Below are 27,135 nucleotides of genomic sequence, written 5' to 3'. Positions count from 1 at the left end.
TCAAGTATGTAAGTGCATAACAAGGGAATGTTGTAACATATGTGGAAAGTATACACAGGAAGCATGCATGTATAAGTAGTCCTGGCTTTTTTGGGCCTGTTTTCTGGCATAAGTTTCTTGACTGATACACGAGTATATACAGTTCTCACAGGACAAGCAGGATGGTAGTCCTCACGTATGGGTGACATCACAGGATGGAGCCCAATCACAGAACACTTGTCAAAGTTTCTAGAACTTTGACTGGCACCTACTGGGCATGCCCAGCATGGCACTAACCCTGCAGCCAGCAAGGGGTCCCCCCTTCAGTCTTCTTTTTTCCACACAGCATTAGCCATGCGGTTAAGGAGCTCTGCAGAGATCCCTGACAGGAATTTTCCTCATGGAATTACTGAAAACTTTCTTACCCCATAGCAGTTCCTCCTTCAACTTTTTCAAGCCACGGTACTCCGGTAAATTTTTTTTTTTTACCCGTTTTTGGTCTATTTCCGTCGAGTTTGGCCCTCGCAGCCAAATCATAGAGGGGCAGGTGCTGATCCCTATGATACCTGGACTGATGATACCTGGACTGATGATTCTTCACCAGACATCGACCGTACCATGGCTCAATTTTTCAAGGCCATGGCGTCAGGGTTCCGTCGGTGCCAGACTGTAGCTGCACCATGTCCATAACATACCCTCATAAGGTCTGTGTAATGTTTCTTGGATGTGAGCATGATGTCCTGACCTGCACCAAATATGCCCTAATGATACCAAAGGGTCGCAAGGCCAGAATGGAGAAGATGGAACTTCTCTTCCGTGCGCAAACCCTCAAGCTGTCCATTGCATCAACTTTGTCTGAACCGGCACCTTCCACTTCGCGCCAGTATCGACCACCGGCTGGTGACTGTCCGGTGTCTATGACTTCTCGGCCTTCAACTACCTCTACTCCCCCTCAGGACCAAGGGGATGGTAGAGAGAAACATTGCCATGGACATCAGAAGTCTCAGACCATAGAGGGAGTGAAATCATCGACCTCGCCATTGTCCGAGCCACCATAGAAAAAAAAACCCATCCACAAAAGGCACCGACCTTTTCTGCGAGCGGGTCACCAAGGGAACCCTCACCCGTATGGGTATCGGGAGCTGCAACTTCACCTTTAACGGTGGTCCCTCTGGCTATGCCTCTGCCTCCTTCTCCCCTTCCGGGGCTGATTGCTCCAGGTCTCAGTGAAGAACTGGACCGGATGGTTCAGGAGGCCTTCGACAAGGTGCCGATCATGGAACTGACCACCGACCTGATTCCAGCAGCATTGGCACCGCTGCTCGAAGATGGAAGCGCTTATTACTGCTTTCCACCGATGGCTCCCGGGCCACTGATGGCTCCAGTGCCCTCTCCGCTTACTTTGTCATAGGGAGGAGAAACACTGTTCCGTGTCCCTCCATCGGGGGTCCTGCCGATGAGTCTGGCGCCACAGATCCATCAATCGATGCCTTCATCGGTGCCTCCAGTTCTTCCTTCGATTCTTTCAGAGCCTAGGCCTGGCCCTTCAGGAATTCCACCACCCTGTCCCCAGTTGGTTCCTAGAGGGGCAGGTGCTGATCCCTATGATACCTGGACTGATGATTCTTCACCAGACACCGAAGACTTGTCTTCACCACCTTCTCCTGCTGAAAGCAGGAAGTGTTCTCTTCCAGAGGACCTTTTCTTCATAAATTTTGTGAAGGAGATGTCTGAATTGGTTCCCTTCCAATTACAGACCGAACAAGATGACAGGCATCAAATGATGGAGCTCTTGCAATTCCTGGATGTTCCCAAGGAAATAACCTCCATCCCTATTCACCAGGTTCTTTTGGATCTCATCAAAAAGAACTGGGAACATCCTGGCTCTTATTCCAGTCAACAGGAAGGCTGATACCACTTATTTGGTACAGTCAGCCCCAGGTTTTCAAAAACCTCAGTTGGATCACCAATCTGTGGTTGTAGAATCTGCCCAAAAGAGGGCAAGGAGATCAAAACCCTTCTTTTCCCCCAGGCAAAGAGCAGACCTTTCTAGATGCCATTGGTCACCGTATCTTCCATGGCTCAGTGCTCATATCCCCAAATCGCCTCTTATCAGCTCTAAATGGCCCAATACAACAGGGTCTTATTTAAGCAGATACAAGAATTGACAGACTCCCTGCCTCAACAATTCCAAGAACAACTTCAAACCCTAGTGAACAAGGGCTTTGAGGCAGGCAAGCATGAGATAAGATCATCTTACGATATCTTTGACACTGCTACCAGAGTATCTGCAGCTGATATTTCGGCAATAAGATGGACCTGGCTCAAGTCTTCAGACCTTCACCCTGAAGTACAGGACAGATTGTCTGACTGCCCTGTGTAGAAGACAATCTGTTTGGCAAGCAGATTCAGCGGACTGTGGCAGAACTCAAGGACCATCATGAGACCCTGAGACAGCTCTCTGATGCCTTCTGAGTATTCCTCAAAACCTCTCCAAAAGGACACACTAAGAAGTCATTCTTCCGTCCGAAGAAATCCTACCTGCCACAGTCTCGACCTCATTCTACGAGACCTCTCCAAAAACATCTCAACTATGAAAACAAAAGCCTAATGCAGCTCCTCAGCCGGGCCCTGCTTCCAGTTTTTGACTCCTGCATAGAGCAGCAGCCAGCTTCCACTGCCTCACATACCAGTGGGAGGTCGATTATGCCATTTCAACAGGTGGCACTCAATCACCTCAGACCAGTGGGTCCTAGCGATAATCGCTCAAGATTATCATCTGAACTTTCTCTCCATCCCACCAGACTCCCCATCTCTATCAACATGGAGAACATCCGACCACTCTATCCTCCTGGAACAGGTAGTCTCCCTCCTCCTCCAGTCCAAAGCAATAGAACCAGTGCCCTACTCTCAGCACAGCCTAGGTTTCTATTCCCTGTACTTTCTAATCCCCAAAAAATCGGGAGGCGTTGGTCCAATTCTGGACCTCCGTGCCCTCAAGTACCTCCATAGAGAAGTTCAAAATGGTAACCTTGGGTTCTCTTCCTCTTTTTTGCAAAGACGCATATACACATTGCGATAACTCCATCTCATCGCAGATTCCTGAGATTTCTGGTTAGGCCCCAAGCACTATTGGTACAGAGTGCTTCCATTCAGCCTGGCATCTGCACCATGAGCTTCACAAAATGTCTCATAGTAGTTGCAGCCTTCCTCAGGACTCAAGGTGTTCATGTCTACCCCTATCTAGATGATTGGTTGATCAGGGCTCCCACTCAGCAAACTGCTGTCGTCCCTACATCTTACCTTACACACTAATTTTGCTAGGATTTCTTGTCGGCTACGACAAATCCTACTTAGTCCCATCTCAAACTTTATCATTCATAGGGGCAGACTTGGACACCTTGCAGGCAAAAGCGTTTCTGCCTCGTCAGCAAGCTCTCTAGTCTCTCTTGCACATCAGCTGCAGGCTCAACACTGCACGCCAGTTCCTCATCCTGCTGGGACATATGGCGTCCTCAGTTCAGATTACCCCAATGGCCTGCTTGGCCAGGCGTCATGCAGTGGACTCTTAAGGTCACAATGGACTCAATCCATTCAGCCCCTGTCGACCATTGTCCATGTCACAGATATCCTGATTCAGACTGACAACCAGGTGGCCATGTGGTACATCAACAAACAGGGAGGGACGGGCTCCTACCTTCTGTGTCAGGAAGCTGCGCAGATATGGGCGGAGGCCCTCTCCCACTAGATGTACCTCAGGGCCACCTACTTCCTAGGAGTGGACAATGTGTTGGCAGACTGTCGCGTCTCTCAACCCCTCGGTGGCGGACTCGAGCTTCCAACAATGGGGTTACTCTCCATATAGATCTCCTTGCATCACTTCAAAACCGCAAAGTAGAGAACTTTTGCTCTCTCACTATCAGCCGCGAGATGCGTTCTCTCATGGGCAACCGGTCTCCTATATGCATTCCCTCCACTTCCACTTCTCTCACTCGTGAAGTTACGTCAGGATAAGGGAACCATGATTCTGATAGTACCTCATTGGCCACGATAAGTGTGGTTTCCAATACTTCAGGATCTCTCCATTCGCAGGCACGTTCCCTTGGGAAAGGACCCCCACTTCTGATCTCTCAAAACGACGGGTGCCTACGCCACCCCAATCTTCAAGTCTTGTCCCTGACAGCCTGGATGTTGAAAGGTTAATCCTTCAGCCATTTAACCTTTCTGAACCAGTTTCCCGTGTCTTGCTTCACGGAAGCCTTCCACGAGAAAATCCTACCTTTACAAATAGAACAGGTTTAAGCCATGGTGCTCTTCTCAATCCCTTGACACCTTTACCTGTCCTACCACGAAGTTCCTAGACTATCTCTGGCACTTGTCAGAATCCGGTCTAAAAACTTCCATCAGAATGCATGTCAGTGCGGTAGCTGCCTTCCATAAAGGTATTGGGGACATTCCTATTTCAGTACAGCCCCATGTAACACGTTTTCTGAAGGGCTTGCTTCACTTCAAGCCTCTGCTGCATCCTCCGGCCCCTTCTTGGGACCTCAACCTGGTTTTGGGTCAGCTCATGAAACCACTATTTGAGCCTCTCCAATCCTGTGATCTTCCTTTTGGCAATTCGGCTCGCAGAGTTAGTTAGATACAGGCTCTAGTCACCTATCTGCCTTACACTAAACTTCTGCAGGCAGTACTCCGCACTCACCCTAAGTTCTTACCTAAGGTAATATCTGAGTTTCATCTCAATCCATTATACTACCTTTTTTCCCAAGCCCCATGCCAATCCAGGAGAACAGGCTCTGCATACCCTTGACTGTAAGCGGGCTCTAGCGTTCTACCTAGACCGTACAGCTGCCCACAGGAAGAGCACTCAATTGTTTCTCTTTCCAATCCATCAAATTGGGGTAGCCTGTGGGTAAGCAGACTCTCTCCTCCTGGTTAGTGGACTGCATATCCTTTTGCTATATCAGCAAGCGGGCATTCCACTTCAAGCCAGTGTTAAAGCACACTCTGTGAGAGCCATAGTACTTCAGTAGCACACCTACGCTCGGTGCTGCTTCCTGACATTTGCAGGGCTGCCACCTGGAGTTCTCTCCATACCTTTACAGCCCATTATTGCTTAGACAAAGCCGGAAGACAAGATTCCATCTTCGGCCAGTCTATCTTGCGCAACCTATTTACAACATAAAGCACTTCACAACACCAATATGAGATGGTTCAATGACTCTCTGCTTTTCCATTCCCTCTCTAGGCCGACCAGAAACCAATACCTTGCCACTATACATACACCCTCCCCCAAACTCACCAATCTTGTAGCATCTAAAGCACACACGCTCTCCATTGCCAGCCCAGCCCTATGGAATTCAATGCCTGTAAATCTACGTCTGGAACCTTGCCCAAAGATATTTAAGCAAAAATTTAAGCCGCACATTTTACTTTCAGAAATTAGTGCCTACCCAAAGGTAGGTGTTAATTTCTGCCGGCGCCGGGGAAGTGTATAGAAAAGCAGTAAAAACTGCTTTTCTGTGCGCCCTCCAACTTAATATCATGGTGATATTAAGTCGGAGGTCCTAAAAGTTTAAAATTTAAAAAAAAATTCAGCTTGCGGGTTGAAAACCGGATGCTCAATTTTGCCGGTTTCCGAACCCGTGGCCGTCAGCGGGTTTGAGAACAGACGCCAGCAAAATTGAATGTCAGCTGTCAAACTCGCTGACAGCTGCTGCTTCCGTCAGAGGCGCTAGGGACGTGCTAGTGTCCCTAGCGCCTCTTACCGCAGGCCCTAATTTGCATGTTTGTCCCCACTGAATCGCGCACACCTTTACTGTATTTGCCTATAAGAAAATTAGTAATACATGCACTGATAGGGTTTTTGTCTATTTCAGGGGTTGAAATATTTCAGGGAACACTGAGCCCTTTACAGCTTCAAATAGTTTTGCAGAACCCTACGTACTTCTCTTACATTTTGCATGCCGTAACAAAAATGAAGTGCATTCCAGAATTTTACACAATCTTTTTTTTATCCAAACTGAATACGTGGGGAGGGCAATCTTTAAAGCTATTTAAAAATTGCTCTCATAATTTAAGATGGAGGCCATTCCATCTGGCAGTCCAGATGCAATGGGGGAAAAGAAGCAAAGTCAGCACTGGTACTTAGCAGACCTGCAAGCTAATTTTCAAAGGGAAACTGCCCACTGAGTTTCTGTATGAAAATGTGGGCTGGCAGGAGAGAGCCAGTACTTTCATCTGCTTTTGAGTCGGGTACAAAGGTACATGCATGAAGACTTCAAAATTAAATCTCTGCATGTACTTTCCCTCTCCCAATCTCCCTCTTTATCTTCCATTTCTTTGTTCATTCCTTCTTCAGAGGCTGTGAAGTTTGATAGTGCAATCAGTCCCTCTTTTCCCCATATTCTTACAAAATTCAGCAGTGGGGTTTGATTCTCAATGGTTAAATCAGTCCTGGTCTTTCCCCACCCCTGCTAAATATGCAGCAGTGTTGAACAGTGAACAGCCCTGCTTTGTTCTGCTGCTCCTCCTCGGGTGAAGTTTTCAGGGCCATAATAGGCCCCATTCTCTTGCTCCTGGCCTGTGGCAGCAGCTCAACTAATCACAGGTAGCAACAGCCTCTTCATTTTCTGCCTAGCTAAACCTTCTTGCATCTCTTCTGGAGGACATCCTGGGATGGTCTCATGGGTCCCGGGTTGGGAACCACTGGTCTACTTGATTTGGCAGAAGATTGCTAGTCTTGTAAGACTATAATGCCATTTGCTGGATCAGCAAGCCAGTTGTGTTCTTAACAGTTCTGTCTGCTTTCCTGTTCTAGGAACTCTTTTGATGCTATCTTCTCCCTTAATCATCCTGTTGGTCTGCTGATGTGCAAAAATTGAGTCCCCTATTCTCTGTTTTGGCAATTGTAGTGCTGTTCAGGCATGCCTGAAGAGCTGTGGTAATCATGTGGCATGTTCACCTTGAAAGGGTCCAGAGGACTGATCCTAGACTGTCTAATCATTTTCATCTGGCTTTGTGCTTCAAATAGCTGGTGCTGGGCCAGCCCCCATGTTAAAGCACTGGACTCAGGAGGAACATGTCTTGTACCAGCCACAGGGATGTGTAAGAGGCAAAAATATTTTTCATAAGATGAAATCTCATGGCAAAATTCTGATTTGTCTCTGGATTATGGGGACTGGTATATCCTACTAGTACTGCATCACTATACCTGTTTGGTCTGTGACTGGCAGATGGAGCAGAGATCTCTTGATGCCAGCACATGGAGCAGATGAGACCCTAGAGTCAGGGTGACATGTATTGGTTATCTGTCCATTTTAATTAATCTATAGTAAACATGGTAAATGTAGCCTTATTTTTAAATAACTCCAGTGCTGAAGGTTTGTTCCTCCCATAAGGCTAGTTGTCTGTTCCTCAAGTATAATGGACTTCACTGACCAGGATCTCATTTTCCTCTGGGGGGGGGGAATGGGACTGCAAGCCATAATTGGTGATAGAGCTGTTAACCAGAAGGTTGAATTTATTCATTAAAGGGGCAGACAAAAAGATGAGGGATGATAAGGACAGGGGAAGGAGTGGGAAAATGTGCACAGCTTTAGCAGGTGTAATCAACTGTTTTAGTGTACCTCTAATAGTTTAATCACCATAAGATTCTAGAGTATTCACTGCATGGTTTATTTCTAGCTAGGCTGGACTTCATATGGAGCACAGTAAGTAAATGCACATGGTTATTTTTAACATCTTAGATCTGTCCCTGTCTGTATATTGTTTGGATATTCATTGCCTAAAACAAGGGATAGCACAACCTATAAAACTTTATGAAGAATCTCCTTTTAATAAGGACTGGGGACAGGAAAGCTGATCACATTTTTTTAGGTTTTTCAGATATAACATCTTCACACAGGAGATTGTAAGGGTGGAATGGGAACTCAGACCACAAAGACATTCCAAAGTGTTCATATGCTGATGAGCTACTGAAGGAGGAACTGGATCAGTGAAACCTTTGCCTGGGGAGGAAGAATGTTGGTCAGGGCTGCTTATGGTTAAAGTGCTGGCAGCCAGGGCCTGTGAACATACAACAGTAAGATGACATGAGGGTCCTCTGAAACAGTGGCCAGTTGACTTTCTGAAATGATCTTGATTTACAATTTGAAAGTAAATGTTTGACTTGCATTCAATAAAATCACAGATCTGGCAAAGTAAGAATACTGTTGCAGACAACTACTGAAGTCATTCCTTTCAGAGGTTCACATATGGCTTTAATTTCAAAACCCCCTAGGAATTTAACCATGTAGATTTTCATTTATTCAGAATCAAGGGAAACAGCCAGAAAAGTTTCTTCCAAATAGCATTGTTAGCACTGTTACCCTAGAGGCTAGGAGAAAGACCTTCAGTGCCACAGGATAAGTCTGAATGTTTCAAGAAGTCAAGTGGTTAAGTTAGAATAGTTTTGATCCCCATCCAAAGTTGTGTGCTATGGATATATATAAAAAAAAAAAGCCTGAGGGGAAAATAAAGCATCTATGGGAGCAATAATGCCTGTAGCAGAATAGGTGTCTATTAAATGTTTCCTCTTCATCCAGTCAGGCCAGTCCATATGAACAAGTTATGCATGCCAACCAGCAGATGGAGACAGATTAAGAAGTTTGCTGACCTCAGCATAGAGGTATATGAAGGATGATATCAGCTGCCAGCAGATGGTGAACAAACATTTGTGCTGTGGATGGAGGCATAGCTGTGTGAAGTTTCAGGCTCTAGATATGACAGCGCAGTCTTCCTACCCTAGTTGAGCAGGTTTTAGCAACTGTTTCCTGGTGGCAGGATGTGGAGCTCCAGAGGAGACTATTCACATCTTCCCTCTGAGCAGTCTGAATAGAGAAGGACTTCCAGATGGACAAGGTGGCACGTTTGGGGGAGCTGGCCCCTTCCTTACTCTAACTTTATGCCTTTCTCTTCACTTTCCTCCATCCCCCAGCATCTCTCACCTTCTCTGGGTCCCTGCTGAGGCCTTCCTGTGCTGCAGGTTTGCCTGTGAGCAGCTGAGGTCTTTTAAATTTATTTTTTTTTTTTTTGCCTGGCTAGATGGGAGTGTAAAAAATAAAGTCAGTAAAGTGCCACAGGACTGCAGAGATTGGCCTATGGTTCAGAAGGGATGCTTTGCAGGCACTTTTCTTCGGCAGACGGGTGTTTGGAGAGCTGGCGACAGTGTAGCATTCCAGGAGTGTCAAGGACAGCAGGCCATGGTTTTTTGTTTTTTTTTTGTTTGTTTTTTTTTTCCTCTGCATCTTATGGGCAACCAAATGGTGCTTGCAGCCCAGAGTAGAGGTCTGCATTCTGCTTGGCATGCAGCCTTTTTTTTTTTCCTGCTGGGGAGATGCTGGAGTTTGTGGTGACAGGGGGCTCCAGGTCAGTAGCCTTTGATTTGCTGAGTACCCCCTGGACCTTGGACTCGGGTGACCATGTTGAAGCAGAGAAGGCCTGAAGTTTTTGGAGGATGAATTGCCTTTGCCAATGGCAGCTTACAATGCAGGAACAGGAAGTATTTCCCTTAACCAATCTTGCCCATATTGCCTGTCCTGGGTAATAGAGGCTACTGCTTCCCCTTGGATAACTTTTCAGAGCCTGCAGGCCTTTTGTAGGGGGCAAGGGATCTTGTACCCCTGTGATTCCTGTGAAGTGATCTTGGAGACCTAGAACCCAAGGGTGCAGGAGAGGAACCTTTTCTATCAGATTTTCTGGATGAATTTGAGACTTCCTTCTGGGGATATCCCAACGGAATTAAAGGTGGGAAAGCACACAAGTCCTGCATCTTTGATAGGGATGGACTATCCTCCCTAATTGTGCAGTCTCTGCATATGTTTACAGTTGGATGCAGATACTGGGGACCAGGCTAAGGTTCCTGGGGGAATTCCATTATGGTGAGTTTACAAAAGGCATCCTGTCTTCCCCTGCATGAGGCATTGCAGGAGACAACTGTGTGTGTGTTTGTGGGGGTGTCTTTTTTTTTTTTTAAGTTCTCCAGAGGTTAACTTTAGTGCCAATCTCTACCTGAGGGTCCAGGGAGCATATGCTGGCCAAAGTATGGGCTCATTTCCCTGTGTGGATGCCTTGGTCTTATTCAGTGACCAAGAAAACCACCATTCTCTTAGGACAAGCAGGATGGTAAGTCTTCACAGACGGGTGACGACAGATGGAGCCTGGCACAGAAAACTCTCATCAAAGCTTCTAGGACTTCAGCATACTGAACATGCCCAGCATGCCACTATCCACGCAGGCTCCCTCTTCAGTTTCCCTTTTTTCTGTGAAGTTGCCTTGCGGTTAGAGCTATGCTCTTTGTATTTTCTTTAGTGTTCCCGGTCTATTTTTGTTATTTCTGTGCTGGGTCCCTCTTCTCTGGTCAGTGCTGTTTTTCCCTTCGTTGCAGTCAATTCCCAGCATGTCATTCCTCAGCCGCTGGCCATCAGCTGATTTTCATAGCGGCATCCTCTTTTCAACAGTGCCGCCAGTGCCTGTGGACCATGTCATTACTGATCTGCATGAGGCCTGTATCCTCTGCCTGGGGGTGTTGCATGATGTCCACGGATGACATTTGTGATCAGATGACCCCCAAGGGTTGTCATGCCCGGCTGGATAAGATGGAAAAGCTTTTTGGAGCCAAAGACTCTGAGGGGAGCCTTGGATACACAGTCCCTTTCCACTCCCCCAGCGGACCCGGAGATTGAAGACTGCCTATTTTACATTCAAGACATCAGGATCTTCAGCTTCCTCACCACAGCGAATGGTCACAGGTCCCCGTTGACGCACTACCCCAGAACTGATGCAGCATCAGGTTCTGCTATTGAAGCAACCCATGGGGAAGAGGCATTATCCTCTATCAGACCTGGGATTCCCAGGGATTCCCCACTGATAACTGTGCTGGGCACCAAGCCGCCTCAGAGCTCCAAGGAAGCTCTGCCTCCTTACAGCCTAACTTAACCTGACTTTCAGGAATTGAGCTGCAGTGTTCAGGTGGCGCTGCTCTGAGCCCTGCAGGGTATCAAACTGCCACTGGTCCCCATGCTGGTGCCAGAGCGTCTGAACATCCTTCTGACGCAGCCGGTGCCAGGGAGGACCATCTGTTCCTCAGTGCCTCCAATGCTCCCCTCTGGAGCAATACCCATTACTGAATTCTCTGAGGAGGAAGACTTGCCATGGCTAGAGCTTGCTGGGCCATCTGGGATTTAGGTGCCTTTAATGCTGTCAGGGGCTGTCAATGCTCCCGGTACCCAGACGAAAAGGCTTGGGCGGGGACCTTTAGTGAGGAAGAGGCCCCGTATGACCCCTGGGGGTATAATACCTCAGAATCCTCTTCAGAGGACTCCGGAGATATTCTTCAGTCACCTCCTCCAGCAATCCCCAGGAGGATCTTTCCTTTGTGGGCTTTGTCCGGGCCATGGCTGAATCCATTCCATTTTCAGCTCCTTGCAGTAGAGGACACCAGTCACAAAATGCTGGAGGTCCTCCTCTGGTTTATAGATGATCCAAAGGAAATAGAACTGTCCTAGTCCATATTTTTAAGGAACTTCTCAGGATCTGGGAACACCTTGTGTCTGCCCTCCAGTTAATCGGAAGGCAGATGCCATCTACCTGGTCCAATAAGTGTTGGGTTTTGAGAGGTGCCATCTCCCACACCAGTTGGTTGTGGTGGGGTCTGTCTTTAAGGCCAGGTGCTCTTGCACACATGCATCTGCCCCTCCAGGGAGAGAGCACAGGACGTTGGATGCCCTGGGTAAGAAGGTGTTTCAGGGTGCTATGCTCATCACCCATATCTCCTGCCAACTATATATGACACAGTACAACCCGAACCTGTGGAAGCAGGTCCAGGAGTTGTCAGAGTACCTGTCTCAACAGCAACAAGAGGTGTTCTCAGCAGTGCAGCAGGGTCTGGAGGCAGGAAAACAGTGAGATCCACCTATGACACTTTCAAAACAGCAAGAGTGACTGACTGCAGCAAGTATCTGCCCCTGCAGGATGGCCTGGCTCCATGCCTCTGACCTTCGTCCAGAGGTCCAAGAAAAGCTGGCAGATCTACCCTGTACGGGTGAGAATCTGTTTGGGGATAAGGTCAGACACTGTGGCTCAACTGAAGGACCACCATGAAACCCTTCATCTGTCGGCTAGTGCTTTGACCCACCATCCTCTGTCAGGAAATCCTCGAGACAAAGCTTGAGAATCATTCTATTGCCAGAGGAAATACTATCCTTCTGCCTCGCAGACCTGCACACTCCACATTAGTTCCAAAGGTCGTTCCTGTCAGCAGCAGACCCCCAGGCTATATCCTGCCCTCTGGTCAGAGGCAGGCTGCATCATTTTTGCATACCTCTGGCCCCATGTTATGTCAGACCAGTGGATTCTCACCATTTTTGCCGAGGGTACCGGCTGAACTTCAGGGATGTCAATGTGGGCTTCATCCACTCCTCAGGAAATACTTCTAACAGAGCTCTCCACCCTTCTAATGGCCAGAGCACTGGAACCCATACCCCTCCACCAGCAGGCCAGAGGGTTCTACTCTTGGTATTTTCTGACACCAGAGAGCTGGGGGCCTATACCCTATTCTTGACCAGAGAGCCTTGAACAAATTCCTTCAGAAGCTCAAGATGGTTTCTTTGGGCACCCTAATCCCATTCCTAAGAAAAGGAGACTGCTCTGCTCCCTCAACCTGAAAGATGCCTACACCCACATTGCAATCTTCCCATGTCACAGGAAGTATCTTCGCTTTGTGGTGGGAAAGCATCACTTCCAGTATTGTGTTGCCATTCGGCCTTGTCAGCCTCCCAGGTCTTGACCAAATACGTGGCAGTGGTGGGGGCACTCCTCTGTCAGGGAGTGCATATGGTCCCCCTACTTGGATGACTGGCTGGTCAAAAACACCACTTAGCAGGGGGGGCTTCACTCCTTATGTCTGACCACCCAGGTGCTGCAATCTCTGGGGTTTGTCATCAATTGCCGCAAGTCTCACCTCGGCCCATCACTACACCTGGGCTTCATGGGGGCCAGGCTGGACCTGGTTCAGACCAAGGCATTTCTGCCCCACGATCAAGGTCTTATCCTGTCGTCACTAGTGAGCTTGGTCTGCAGCTGATAAGTTTCTGCTTGTCTGCTGCTTCGTCTTTTGGGTCACATGGCAGCATCTGTCCATGTTACCCCCTTGGCCCACATGTGCATGTGCAGGATCCAATGGACCTTGTGGTCAGTGGCAGCAGGCATCCCAGGACAGGGTGTGTCCATGTCGTCGCCTCTCCGAGTCTCTGTCCTGGTGGTAGGATCTATCCAACCTGGAGCAGAGGGTCTCCTTTCAGGTTTCCCTGCCTCAGGTGCTGCTTACTACCAATGCCTCCCCCTTGGGTTGGGGGGCACGTGGACAGCCTCCATATGCAAGGTCTGTGGACGGGTCAGGAGGCTGTCAGATAAACTTCTGGGGCTTCGAGCAATTCGCTGTGCCCTTTGGGCATTTCGAGACAGTTTGTCCCACAAGGCAGTCCTGATTCGGGCAGTCGGGTAGCAATGTGGGTATATCAACAAACAGGGAGGCACTTGGTGGTTCCTCTCCTGTCAAGAGGTGGTACAGATTTGGTCCTGGGCTCTGTCGAGGGCATGCTTCTGAGAGCGATGTACCTAGCCGGAACAGACAGGCAGACAGCAAACCAACCTCAGATTCTCTCACCTGGCACTGGGGCAAAGGTCTTCTGTACATGTATCCTCAGATTCCCTTAGTAGCAGAGACTATTGAAGCTTTGAGAGGACAAGGACTATGATCCTCATAGCCCCTTATTGGCTGAGATGGGTCTGGTTTCTGCTCCTGTGGGAATTGTCCATTTGGAGGCCAATCAGTCTGGAGACTTCCCCAGGTCTCTTCACACAAGATCAAGGCAGGTTAAGAGATCCACAACCTGGATGTTGAGGTTGGTGTTACAACCATTTGATCTTTCAGAAGATGTCTCTGGTGTTCTGGTCCTGGTAACTTCAGGAAAGCTGTATGGATTGAAGTGGAGGAGGTTTTCCTTATGGTGTGAGCAGAGGGCCCTAGATCCATTCTGCCCCACATAAAAACTGCTTGATTACTTTCTACACCTATCTGAGGCTGGCTTGAAAACAAACTCTAAGAGTTCATCTGAGTGCAATTGGAGCATACCACCATGGTGTAGATGGTACACCCATCTCTGCACAGCCTATAGGTGTTTCATACAGGGCCTGCTTCAGTTGAAGCCTTCCCTAAGGCCTCCCATTATGTCTTGGGACCTCAACATAGTGTTAGCTTTGATGAAAGCTCCTTTTTTTAAGCTGTTGTGCACTTGACCTGTAGTACCTGACCTGGAAGATCCATTTATGGTAGCAGTTACCTTAGCACACAGGCTGAAAAATTCGGGAATAACTAGAATACAATCAAATTGCAAAAAATTAACTAGTTATGTAAGACCGGCGATTGTAACAATTGGCTTAGAAGTTTCTGAAAATTTGGATCTTCTCTCTAATTAAAAAAAATGTTTAAAATTAAAATTTTGACTTTATTAATCTTAAACAATGAATAAGTAACAAATTACAGTAATTTTCGGCAGCAAATATCTAAATACATAACTAGTTAATTTTTTGCGACCTTAGCGCACAGGGTCAGCAATCTCCAGGCCTTAATGACTTATCCACCTTACACTGTTTTTATCATGACAGGGTGAGTACACAAAACCACACTAAGCTCCTGCCTAAGGTGGTGATTGACTTCCATCCTGCCAACTTCTTGCCCCACTTGCACCAAGGCGAATGAGCCCTGCACATTCTGGACTACAAGCAAATCTTGTCCTCTCTGGAGTAGACACAAGCCCGTACAGTCCATTCAACCTTTGTTTCTTTTGATGGAAATAGGTTGGGCATTCCTGTTGCCAAACAGGCACTATCCAGTTGGCTTACAGATTGCATCTCATTCTGTCCAAGCCATGGTGTTGGTGGCCCACTTGCAAGCAGGAGGAGGAGAGCTGTGATGTAGAGCGCTCTCCACACATTCATATCTCATTACTTTGGATAGGGAAGGCTTACATGATGGGTTTGGCCTATCTGTCCTTCAGCATCTCTTTGAGGTGCAGAACCAGACTCTCTTGCTTAGGTCCCATTATTTGGCTTCAAGCTGTCTCCCTCTCTTGTTACCATCACCATGGTTCTCCTTTTGGCACCTAGTTGGTATTTGGTCCCTATTTATGTTGGGTTGGGGGGGGGGGGGACAGCCGGTAGCTAGGAATTCACCCATGTGTGAGGGCTAACATCCTACTTGTCCTCTGAGAAAGAGGACACCTCTTTCCAAAGAGGTGTCCTTGGAGGACAGCATGATGTTAGTCCTCATAAATTCAGCCTGTGGCATTGGGCTGCTCCTGTTTTTGACTTACCTAATTCTGTTATGAGACTGAAGAGGGGACCCCATGTGGTTTCTAGAAACTTTGACTTAAGTCTTCCATGTCTGAGTTCCATCTGATGTTGCCTATGTGAGGGCTAATGTCCTTTTGTCCTCAGAATACTTGTTACAGGTAAGCAACTATTTTACCAAAACAAATTCAAGCTCATGCCTCATGGATGGCATTATAGCTAGTGTCTCCTTTGCAGATTTTTTGGGTGGCACTACTGGATTTTGGATGTCTGGGTGAGAGAGGATGCTTCCTTTGCCTCAGATGTGTTGCTAAGGCTGAGGTGTGTTTTGTATGTGCACTCAAGCAGCAGCCTGCCTCATGAGGGAGTAGCTTTGTTACATCCTGTTGGTATGGCCTGATTGAAAAGGTGAAATTACTCCTAAACAGATTTCCTCTAGAACAATCGGGCCAGTTCATGCACCCTCCCTGTGTTGCTTTCTGGTGATCTGACCCTAGGTACTTTTACAGTTGGCATTGAAAGGCATTTAGCTCATGTGGTGGTCTGAGCCTAAGTTTATTGGTAAGTATGGGGTGGGGGTGTCTAGTTTTTGGGGGGGGGGTTGCCTCTGCAGTTAGATTTCCTTTTGCATCTTTGTTCTGGAAGTTCAAAATGATCACAGGTTATTTATATAGGCGATTTGATTCGTGTCTTAGGTCTTGCAGATGGTTAAGGACTCCTTAAAAATGGTTCACAGTTTGGTTTTTTTTTTTGGGGGGGGGGGGGTTTTACAGGTGTACCAGAGGGGTCTACATTATTAGTAGCTCTGTATAATGTGTGTGTATATATGTGTGTGTCCATTATGTTCTATATTGGACCAGAGTTCAATAATGTTTTGAATGTATGTGGATGATATTAGATGTATTTTCCTGTGTCAGTTTCTTTATCTGGTACATTAGCTTTGGTAGCTGATACACTCCTTTTATTAAATGGTGCGTGTCTGAAAATCATTGAGCTTCTGTTTTTTCTAGACAGCATCAATATTTATAAGAAAAGAATATTGATTCTTTTACAATAATGGGAAGATATCTTCTTTTTTTTTTTTTCAACCTGTAGTTTGCAGGCTGGGCTTTCATTTTGAGTCTCAGTTGACTTTTTGGCCCAAGTCCAGTATGTATTGTGGACTGGCTTTCATAAATTACATTTGATTAGACATTTTAAGGTTTATTTTAGATAATAAACAAAACAAAAACTTTCAGACACTTATTCAAGCATTTATTACTGTGCTTGATTACTGCAATGTACTTTTATATTGGCATGTCAGCTTCCACAACTCAGCACCATATCGCAGAATTCTTCTGCTCAGCTGATTTTGTGGAGGCCAAAGATGAGATCATGTTTCTCTGCTACTTATTGACCTACATTGGTTATCCATTAGAAAATGTATTGAATTCAAATTAGTGATGGTATTTAAAGCTTTAAAGTCAGAAGGTCCTTATTTGCCTGTGCATTTAAAGAGATACTGGATAAACAATTTACAGGTTCCCGCTATTAAACAAGCTTGTCTGGCAGGAACAAGGAAATGGGCAATTTATGTTGGGCCTCAGGCCTGGAATGGTCTTCCAGACTGGTTAAGGTATTCTAACCTTTTGCACGCAACTGAAATCTTTTTTTGTTTAAATCTAATATTTATGGAGTGTACAATTTTTTTTTAAAGATTTTATAATTTCACTGTTATATTGTACTTTTATTGTAATCTGCTTAGCATGAGAGAGAATATATTGTTTTAATCAGCTAGGATAAAGTGTCAGCATAACAGTGCTTTTAACTGTTTTTGAAATGTAGTTTTAAAGATGTAACCATAGTACTGGATATTTAACTAACTTTTTTTTGTTTTTTTTTGTTTTGTTTCAGGAGTTGCTGGATAAACATTTAATACCTAAAGCAACTAATCCTGAGAGCAAGGTCTTCTATCTTAAGATGAAGGGAGATTATTACCGATACCTTGCTGAGGTAGCATCTGGAGATAGCAGAAAACGTAAGTCTTTGGCTGAAAAGGGGTTCTATTCTTCAGTGTGGGATATTTCAGATCCAACTTCACTAGCTTCCCCACCTCGTCACCATCACCAATATTTGCCTGACTTGGGGTTAGTTTTATGAGTAGGGGGATGAGGAAACTTAATATTTGTGGTGCATATACTAGTCCTGGGGGAATTCTGCACTACTGCAGAGTGCAGACTTTGCCCCCTGCGCAGAAAATGGCAAGAGACCCCAGCATGCCACGAATATAGCGCGTGAAGATGAAGGCCCCGGCGCACCACGGGATACGCTTTGCTTGCGGCGAAGATTAAAGCCTCTGTGTGCCATTTGTGGCGAAAATGAAGGCCCCCATGTGCCCCGAGCGGAGTGTGCTCCGCTCACAGCGAAGATGGTCTGTGTGGAGGGGGGGAGGATGCTTGAGTGTGGGTGCCAGAGAGGGAGCCTATATGGGGTGTGTAAAAGGGAGCCTGGGGGTGCGCGTATGAGGGGCAGTACTGAGAACAGGGTCAAACTCTGGGACTGGCGATAGAGTGGAAGGGGTTGAGCCTAGAGGTGGAGGGGAGAGATACTGGCAGGTGGAAGAGTTGGGGCCTGAGAGGGCAAAGTGGCCAGGGAAGTAGGGAGAGTGAGCTGAAGGGACACTTACAGTGAATTTCTAGGGAAATTCTGCTCAAAATACTTAAAATTCTGCATCTCTTAAGTAAAAACTTTTTTCTGTATTTAAAATGTAATGTAAATTGTTTTGACCAATATAAAGTTTGTAGAATTAAGCTTTTTTTTGTGCGAAGAATTCCCCCAAGAGTAATATACCTATGTGGCGACTTTGTGGTACTGCATTTTTTTGTACAACTAGGTGTCTCCACCAAGGTAAGGTTAAAAATCAGCCATATTAGTGGTTCCAACTTGCACAGTGTCTTCTGGCACTTCTCTGAAACTTATAGGTTTTTCCTCCCTCACCATCTCCCATTCTTACCTAATTCTAATATACCAAGCACTAGTCTAGTCTCTTCCCCCTCAACAGATGCAATGCCCTTTGCCCACTCTTCATTGCTCCTTCCTCTGTCCTGCACGACCAAGGAAGATAGGTGCTTCCACGTTTTCCTGCCTCCCATGGCCTATTAGAAGCTGTTGCTGCTTCTACAGTTCTTGATAAAACTTTCTGCTAGTCCTTAATCTGTTACTAGCTTGCTGATTCTATACAAGCATATCCGTTGTCAGTGTCCAGAAGTTCTGTACACTTTGTATGTCATAGACCTTGAAGAAATATGAGGCTTTTCTATTTAGTTACACAAAAGCATACTAATTACATATCAGCCAGCAAGCTTTTGTCTTATATACCTACACTCCAGACTTGGAAAACTATTTGGTTAACCTAAAGTGTTACTTGAACTGATTTTGCATTATATTAAATGTTTAATGCACTAAGGTCTATTTCATTGTGGTAAGATACTCTGGCCTTGATAACCCAAAACGTTTGAGGTTCCAGGCATGTACACTCCTGCAAAAATTAAATACAGCAATATTTTTCCAGAGGAGCTAAAAATAATTGCCTAATACAGCGATGCATAAAGCATAGTTATATTTCTTCTGAACCTACTTTATCTGCATTGCCTCGAGCTTCATCATGTCATGGTTCCTTTCATCTGGTGGTAGGGGAAGAAGGGAAGATATTCATTGTGATTTAAGGGAGCTTCCCAGAATCTCTCTGGTAAAATGATTTAACTGCAGCTGTTCATGGAGGGGTGAAATCGGTGGTTTCACTTAAAAATGCTAGAATTCTTTAGTGAAAATATTTTGGACCGGTTTCCGTCGATTGTGTGAACAGCACAAACATTGCAGATGTTTTTGGATGACCTGGGGGGGAGGGTGCTATAGTGTTAACTGTTCAAATGTCGTTCATGGTTTACATTATTTACTTCCACTGTTTAATTTGTTCTCTGTAAAGCCTGTTGCAGTTTTAGTTATTTGTGAACCGAGATGATGTTCCCAACGTATCCCGGTATATAAAAACACCTAAATAAATAAATAAATAAATGGTCTTGGACATAGTAAGGCATGTTGAATTGGCTGACCAGTTGAGGGTGGTGAGCACAAGGAGGATAGTTTTGCAGTGGTTTCCTTCCTCTTGACCAGAGGGTAAACATAGTAAAGCTTCATTGAACTCTCTTCATGTGGTGTGCCCCAGGAATCTACCTTGTTCCCGTTCCATAATTTATGGTACACCTCCTTTTTGTAAGATTTTTAAATTAATTGTGATGGACTTTATTTGCATCCAAGCTTATACTATTTGTACATAGGGTTATGGATGAACAACTGATAAAAATGTCCACCTGGCCAAGATGGTGAGACTGACAGTGAAATGCTAAGAGAAATTAGGGAAGCTAACCAAATTGGTAGTGCAGTAATAACAGGAGATTCACTTACCCAGTCAGTATTGGGGTAATTGTAAACAGGGCATGCCAAAGAGAAAAAGTTCCTGGATGAAATGAGTTTTATGGAGCAATTGGTTCAGGAACAGACAAGAGGGAGCAATTTTGGATCTAATTCTCAGTGGAGCACAGGATTTGGTGAGCGTTAACGGTGGTGGAGCCAATTGGCAATAGTGATCATATCACATTTACTTACTGCTCCCCTTCCAGTCATTAATTCAAATCTACAGCTCTAGCATTAAACTTTCAAAAGGGGAACTTTGATAAAATGAGAAATAAGTAAAAATAAAAAATAAACTGAAAGGTGTTAGCTACAAAGGTAAAAAGTGTGCAACAGGCATAGACATTACTGTGCTTCTAGGATGGTATTTTTAACAGATGTATTCCACATATTAAAGGTGGAAGGAAGGCAAAACAATTACCGGCATGGTTAAAAAGTGATGTGTGAGGCTATTTTAGCCAAAAGATCTTCATTCAAAAATTGGAAGAAGGATCCATCAGAAGAGAATGGGATAAAGCATGAACATTAGCAAGTTAAATGTAAGACATTGATAAGACAGGCTAAGAGAATTTTGAAAAGAAATTCTGTCTGAGGCAAAAATTCACAAAAGTTTGTAAATATATCCAAAGCAAGAAAGCCTGTAAGAGTCAGTTGGACAGTTAGATGATAGAGGGGTTATAGGAGCACTTAGAAGATAAGGCCATCATGGAAAGTATTTACTGAAGAGGATGTTGGAGTTACCATTCCAGAGAGTTTTTATGGGTGATTCAGATGAACTGAACCAAATCACGGTGAACCTGGAAGTTGTGGTAGGCCAGATTGACAAACTGAAGAGTAGTAAATCACCTGGACGAATGGTAGATAAGTTCCTAGAGGAAAAATCCATAAATTGCTATTAATGCAATAGTAGCTTGAAATTTATGTAATGTTTGGGTACTTGTGACTTGGCATGGCCATTGTTGGAAACAGGATACTGGGCTTGATGGACCCTTGGTGTAACCCAGTATGGCATATCTTAAACTGATCATTGATTGAATTTATGTATTGTGAACATACCGTGTTTCCCCGAAAATAAGACAGTGTCTTATATTAATTTTTGCTACCAAAGATGCACTAGGCCTTATTTTCAGGGGATGTCTTATTTTTCCATGAAGAATTCACATATATTGTTGAACAAAAAAAAATGGACATTTATCATATTCTGATTAGTTGTCTGGTTATGCTGGTTTGTGATGACAACTAACTGTGAATCCTGTAGGGTAAAAAAATCACAGCTGCATGCTCTGGTGTTCTTTGCGACGGGCAGGCTCCCAAATAAAAACTTTGCTAGGTCTTACTTTCGGGGGAGGTCTTATATTTAGCAATTCAGCAAAACCTCTACTAGGTCTTATTTTCGGGGGATGTCTTATTTTCGGGGAAACAGGGTAGCATATAGGTACAGGATCTTAAATTTGCATTACACAAGAGAAGCCCCTTGAAGATAGTTATGACCCTTAATCTATACTTTGCTTAACTGACCAGATGTCAGCTTGTCCCTTAAGTTGACATTTGGATGGAGGGTTAAAACCCTCCATGCAAGATGGTAACAAGCACACTGTGGTCACTTACAGACCATAAGACACATCCAGTCATACTTGCTGCGGAGGATCTGGCAATAAACATATGGATAAAGGTGAGCCAGTTGATTATAGGGTATCTGGAGTTCCAGAAGTATTTGACAAAGTTTCATGAGCAACTTAGGAATTTAGTCATGGGATAGGGGTAGAGTCCTATTGTGGATTGGGAGCTGGTTAAGAGAAAACAGTATGCCAAAATGGTAAATTTTCCCAATGGAGAAAGGTAAATAGTGGCATGCCTCATGGATCTGTTCTGGGGCCACTACTTTTTAATATAAATGACCTACAATTGAACAACTGAAGTGATCAAACTTACTAAGACACAACTATTCAAAGTTAAATCATAAGAGTTCTGAGAAATTGTAGGAACACCTCCCAAAACTGAGAGACTGGCTTGCAAATAAAGTTTAATGTGGACAAGTGCAAAGTAATGCACTTAGGGGAGAGAAAACCCAAATTATAGCTACACCATACAAGGTTCCACATTGGAAGTCTCCGTTCAGGCAAAGGATTTAGGCATCAGCATTGATACTATATTTAAATCTTCTGCTCAGTGTGCAGCAGCAATCAAGAAAGCAAATAGAATGCTTGGAATTATTAGGAAAGTAATGTAGAATAAAACACCTCTTGCTCCATGGTGCAACCTCACCTTGAGTATTGTATGCGGTTCTGGTCTCTGCACCTCAAATATAGCAGAATTAGCAAAGGTATAGACAAAGGCAACCAAAATAAAGGGGATGGAATGATTCCCCGGGGGGTGGCAAACTCTGGTTCTCAATAGCCACAAACAAGCCAGGTTTTCCAGGATAGGCACAATGAATATGCATGATATTTGTATACAATGGCATGCACTGCCCCAATCTTTTATGCATATTTATTGTGGATGTTATGAAAACTAGGCCTGTTTGTGGCTCTCTGACTGGAGTTGGTCACCCCTGCCCTTTCAGGAAATGCTGAAGAGGTTAGGGCTCTTCAGTCTGGAGAAGAGATGGCTAAGGGGAGATATGAAAGAACAGGGCTTTCCAAACCTGTCTTGGAGACCCCCACATCCAGTTGGGTTTTCAAGATATTCACAATGAATATGGTATGAGAATTTGCCTATACTGAGTCTCCATGAAATGCAACCTCTTATGTCTATGGATATCCTGAAAACTTGACTACCTATGGGGCCCCCCAGAACAAGTTTGGGAAGCCTTGTAGTAGACCTCTATAAAATGAATAAACCATAATCTGTTTACTCATTGAAAGAGTACAAAGACTAGGGGTGATACATTTTAAGACAAAATAGAAAATGTTTACTTAATGCATAATTATCCTCTGGCAATAAATTCCAGAGCTTATGGTGAAGGTTTAGAGTAGCTGCATTTTTAAAAAATGTGGACATTTTCCTAGAAGAAAAATGGAATTGTAGAAATCTACTTATCCCTGGGATAAGCAATCTACCCCTTAAAGTCCTGCCAAGTACTTATGACCTGGATTGGCCACAGTTGGAAACAAGATAATGGGCTTGATGGACCTCTGGATGATCCAGTATGACAAGTCTTATGTACTTATGTAGTAATAGCTTTGGCCTTGGTTATTGCCTGATTTGATGGGTAGTAAAAGCAAGTTTGCTTACCGTAAACGATGTTTCCGTAGATAGCAGGATGAATTAGCCATGCTGTCATGGGATCTGTCAATCAGCCCGGGAGGCGGAGCTTGTCAAAGCAGAGAACAGAGCTTTGCTCTCTGCGGCTGCGCGTGTGTTCCCACGCAGGAAAGTAACGGAATCTCCTCAGTCTGTGATTAAGCTGTAGTGTAGTCGAAGACTTGGTGACTGCCAGGGAGGAGGGTGGGTCAGCATGGCTAATTCATCCTGCTATCTATGGAAACATCGTTTACGGTAAGCAAACTTGCTTTTTCCTGTCGATAGCAGGGCTGAATTAGCCATGCTGTCATGGGAGTCCCAAGCTCCCGATCATGTCGTCATGATATCAGTGTTTGGACGTGATCTTTGACAGTGTGGCAGTCACCGTGGACAGGAGGATAGAGATTGCAGTATCGCTTGCCCTATCTTCGTATCAGTGGCTGCTTGCTGGTCAAGGCAGTAATGAGATGTGAAGGTATGCAGTGATGACCATGTGGCTGCCTTGCATATGTCTATGGGTTGCACATTCTTCAGGTGTGCTAAGGATGTTGCTACTGCTCTAACTTGGTGAGCTTTAGGAGTAGACTGTAAATGTAAATTCTGTTTGTCGTAACAGATTTTAATGCACTGCGCTATCCATCTGGAGATGGTGCGTTTAGCCACTGGTAGTCCAGGTGCCTTTGGGTCAAAGGAGACAGAGTTGAGAAACACGGGAGTCCGAGTTTGTTCTTTCTTTGTAGTGTGTTAAAGCTCTTTTACAATCTAGTGTGTGCAGTAGTTTTTCCCTACCGTTCAAATGAGGTTTTGGGAAACAAGTTGATGATTCCATTGTCTGAGATGGAATGGGGTAACTACTTTCGGTAGAAAGGACGGGTGAGTTCGCAGAACTACCTTCTGGTGATGAAATTGCAAGTACGGAGGATAATGAACCAAAGCTTGTAACTCACTCACTCTTCGTGCTGATGTTACTGCAACCAGAAATACCACCTTCCAGGTGAGGTATTTAATGTGTGCTGAATCCATGGGTTCAAAAGGATAAAGCATGAGCTGTTCCAGAACTATGTTGAGGTTCCATGGAACTGGAGGTTTGGATACTGGAGGACGAATGTGTGTTAAACCCTTTATGAAACGAGTCAGTAATGGGTGATTGGATATAGGAATGTAATTGATTGGTCTATGATAGGCGCCTATGGCGCTGAGGTGAACTCAGTCTGGATCAGGAAAATTTTGCTGATGGTATTTCAAGCAGGGAGGCACAGGCTCGACCTCCTATGTCAAGAAGTAGTCCAGATCTGCTCATCCCACGGGATGATGTTCAGGGCCATATACCTGGCCAGGACAGAGAATGTGGAAGCAGACAGGCTGAGTCGAGCTTTCAGACCCCACAGATGGTCTCTGGACCAGGGGGTAATGAATCATATTCCACCTTTTGGGGGAGCCCAGATGTAGATCTTTGTGTCCCCGCAACAGGAAGGTGCCTCTGTTCTGCTCCTTGTACAAGTCAAACAGCAAACTAAACCTTGGATGCCCTTGCCCATCATTGGGGCAAGGGTCTACTGTATGCATATCCTCGGATCCCATCTTTTATTATCTAATGTGCAGTTTATATACAGCATTTCTAGCTGACCAGTCAGTACTTGTATGAGTATTATCCATACAAAATTACAACATACCTACATATCCTTTGTAATATTTTATATAAATGAAAATTTAAGAGAAACATACTTTCATGTCAAGTCTGCTTAGTTCCTGCCCCTGCTCTCAAAGGTGCTGTGGAAAAACTAGGGCATTTCCTAGTGCAATCACTTAACCCAGTCATTATAGAGACCTTCCTTGGCTAGGCATCCACAGCATGTAAGGAGTGAGGGAATGAGAAGCACAAGATGGTGGTAGGGTGTTATAGAGCAACAAGGTAGGATGAGGGAAAGGGAGTAAAATTTAAGGTGGGGGGGAGGTAGTAGAGAATATTAGATGACAGGAAGAGCAACTGGAAGGGAAACGTTTTCCTCATTTTTGAAGGAGAACCCTTATAAATTCTCCTTATGCCACTGTCCAGCCCTGTAAGGCCAGATTTGTGCAGTTGGCTGCAGAAAATTCTGGCTTCTAGATTTGAGAAACTTCAGCAGTTTTCATACATACTGGCTTTTTCTATTTTAAACTGAAAAGGTGGTTTGCTATGGATGGATAAAATCTAAAGGTTTGTTTTTTTTTCAGAACCAGAATGCCAGATGGTGTAGTTCCCCGAGCACAATCTCTAGGGTAGGGAACAACCCTCTGGCATCAGTTCATTCAGGGGCTTTTCTGCTTTCTAACGTGTTGCGCACAATCTCATGAATGTGGATGGTTTGACTTTGGCTCTTCAAGACTAGATTTCTTCATATGTAAGAAATGGATTGGATGATAATGGAGGCAAAGCAATGTGGGCAAAAATAGGATAGCAGGTTTATGTGGCTACTATTTGTAATAAAATTGTAAAATGGCAAGTGTCTAGTCCTTGGAATTCATTTGTGGTAATCAACATGACCTCTTGCTGTTTAAAAAAAAACAAACCCTGAAACAAGTGTAGAGGATAGGTTAATTACCACAGATGGAAAGAATATTGGAAAATCCTAAAATGTATACCTACTGATGGCAAAAGTAAGATGTGTGATAAGATACATGATTAGTGTACTTGAGCTTTCTGCAGACTGTAGGCAAAAATGAAATTGAAGCATGACGAATTGAGTATAAAACACTGGAAGACTTTTTTTTTTTTCTTGTTGGCACCTTCATTCCACTTCCCAAAATAGACAGCACTGAAGTGTGGTGCTCTTGGGACAAGACACTTCATATTGTGTGCATCAAAGGCCTGCACTAAACCAATAAAACAGTTGAAATATAATATAAACTTAACATTTGATAAGCTTTATAGTAAATGACTCCCAACAGTCCACTCCTGTAAGTCTTGTATAACAGGTGATCATCGAATGCACTGGAAAGACAAATGAATTGAATGTGCTAGCCATTTCTCGTGAACAAACACAAAACTGGATTGCAGAAAATAGTTTTTGCCTTTAAGAAGTGAAAAAATGAAGATTGTAAGGTTTTAGGATGAGCTTAGTCTTTTATGGTTAGAATGTACATCACAGGGGTACGTTTTAAAGTGGCATTCTCTGGATTTTAATTGGTGGCACCATAATTTTGCTTGATTTGGGACAACCATGCCAGAAAACACTCTTTAAATCCTTGTGTTACATGACAGTTTACTGTAGCTAAACATAAGCATTCCATGCCTTATAGTATCCTAGGAGACTAGTGGTTCTAAACACTGAAGAATGCAATAAAAATCTTACTATTTAAATGTGGTACCTAGGTCAGCATAGCTTCTTGTTAGTACAGTTGCAGTTCCTTACTGTAAGTGTGCAGTAGTTTATGGCTCTTGTATTAACTGCACCTCAAATTTCTGTTTCTATGGTACACTGCTGTTCATTTTACAGTTTCATAACTTTCCCCTACAGAAACAATAGAGGACTCTCAGGCAGCTTATCAAGAAGCATTCGACATCAGCAAGAAAGAGATGCAACCCACACATCCAATACGTTTAGGTTTAGCTCTGAACTTTTCCGTGTTTTACTATGAGATTCTCAACAGTCCAGACAAGGCTTGCTCATTGGCTAAATGTGTAAGTTGCGTGAAAGCTTTCATGTAATATGTCTGATTTTTTTTTTTCTTTTCTCTTTTTATAAATGGATAACATTTTGTAGAGTATTTGCCTAAGCTGTGACTTGCATTTTCTACTTGTCTTTTTCACCTGAAGAGGACCTGGCTCCTACTGCAGCTTTTTAGCATATTGAGCCTTAATTTATGACTCGTGAGGGCTTCTCATTAGAACACTATCCCCAGTTGTCTAGCCCAGTCTTTGCATTGTGTGCTCAGCCAGGATCTAGAACACAGCTCCCTTCAGAAACCAGTACACACACACCTGGAGCATAGATGCTAGCTGTGGCTGAGACTCTTCCAAATATGCATTCTGCTTCTGCACTACAGCACCACTGGCTCCCCATAGCAGTACATAGCCATAATCACTGAGCC

At 44.6% G+C, this 27,135-nt stretch overlaps 1 protein-coding gene across 1 annotated transcript in view; it reads left to right on the top strand.

Annotated features, from left to right (window-relative positions):
- Positions 1-27,135, top strand: part of YWHAQ (tyrosine 3-monooxygenase/tryptophan 5-monooxygenase activation protein theta) — a 64,131-nt gene that overhangs the window by 30,668 nt on the left and 6,328 nt on the right. The window contains exons 3-4 of the mRNA XM_029595848.1: positions 17,266-17,389; positions 26,562-26,725. Coding sequence (XP_029451708.1) covers positions 17,266-17,389; positions 26,562-26,725 — 288 coding nt within the window. The remainder of the gene's footprint in view (positions 1-17,265; positions 17,390-26,561; positions 26,726-27,135) is intronic.

This window comes from Rhinatrema bivittatum, chromosome 3 (assembly GCF_901001135.1).
Source record: "Rhinatrema bivittatum chromosome 3, aRhiBiv1.1, whole genome shotgun sequence".
NCBI lineage: Eukaryota > Metazoa > Chordata > Amphibia > Gymnophiona > Rhinatrematidae > Rhinatrema > Rhinatrema bivittatum.
The sequence above is the reverse complement of the archived record's forward strand: the minus strand, read 5'-3'. Positions and strand labels throughout refer to the sequence as shown.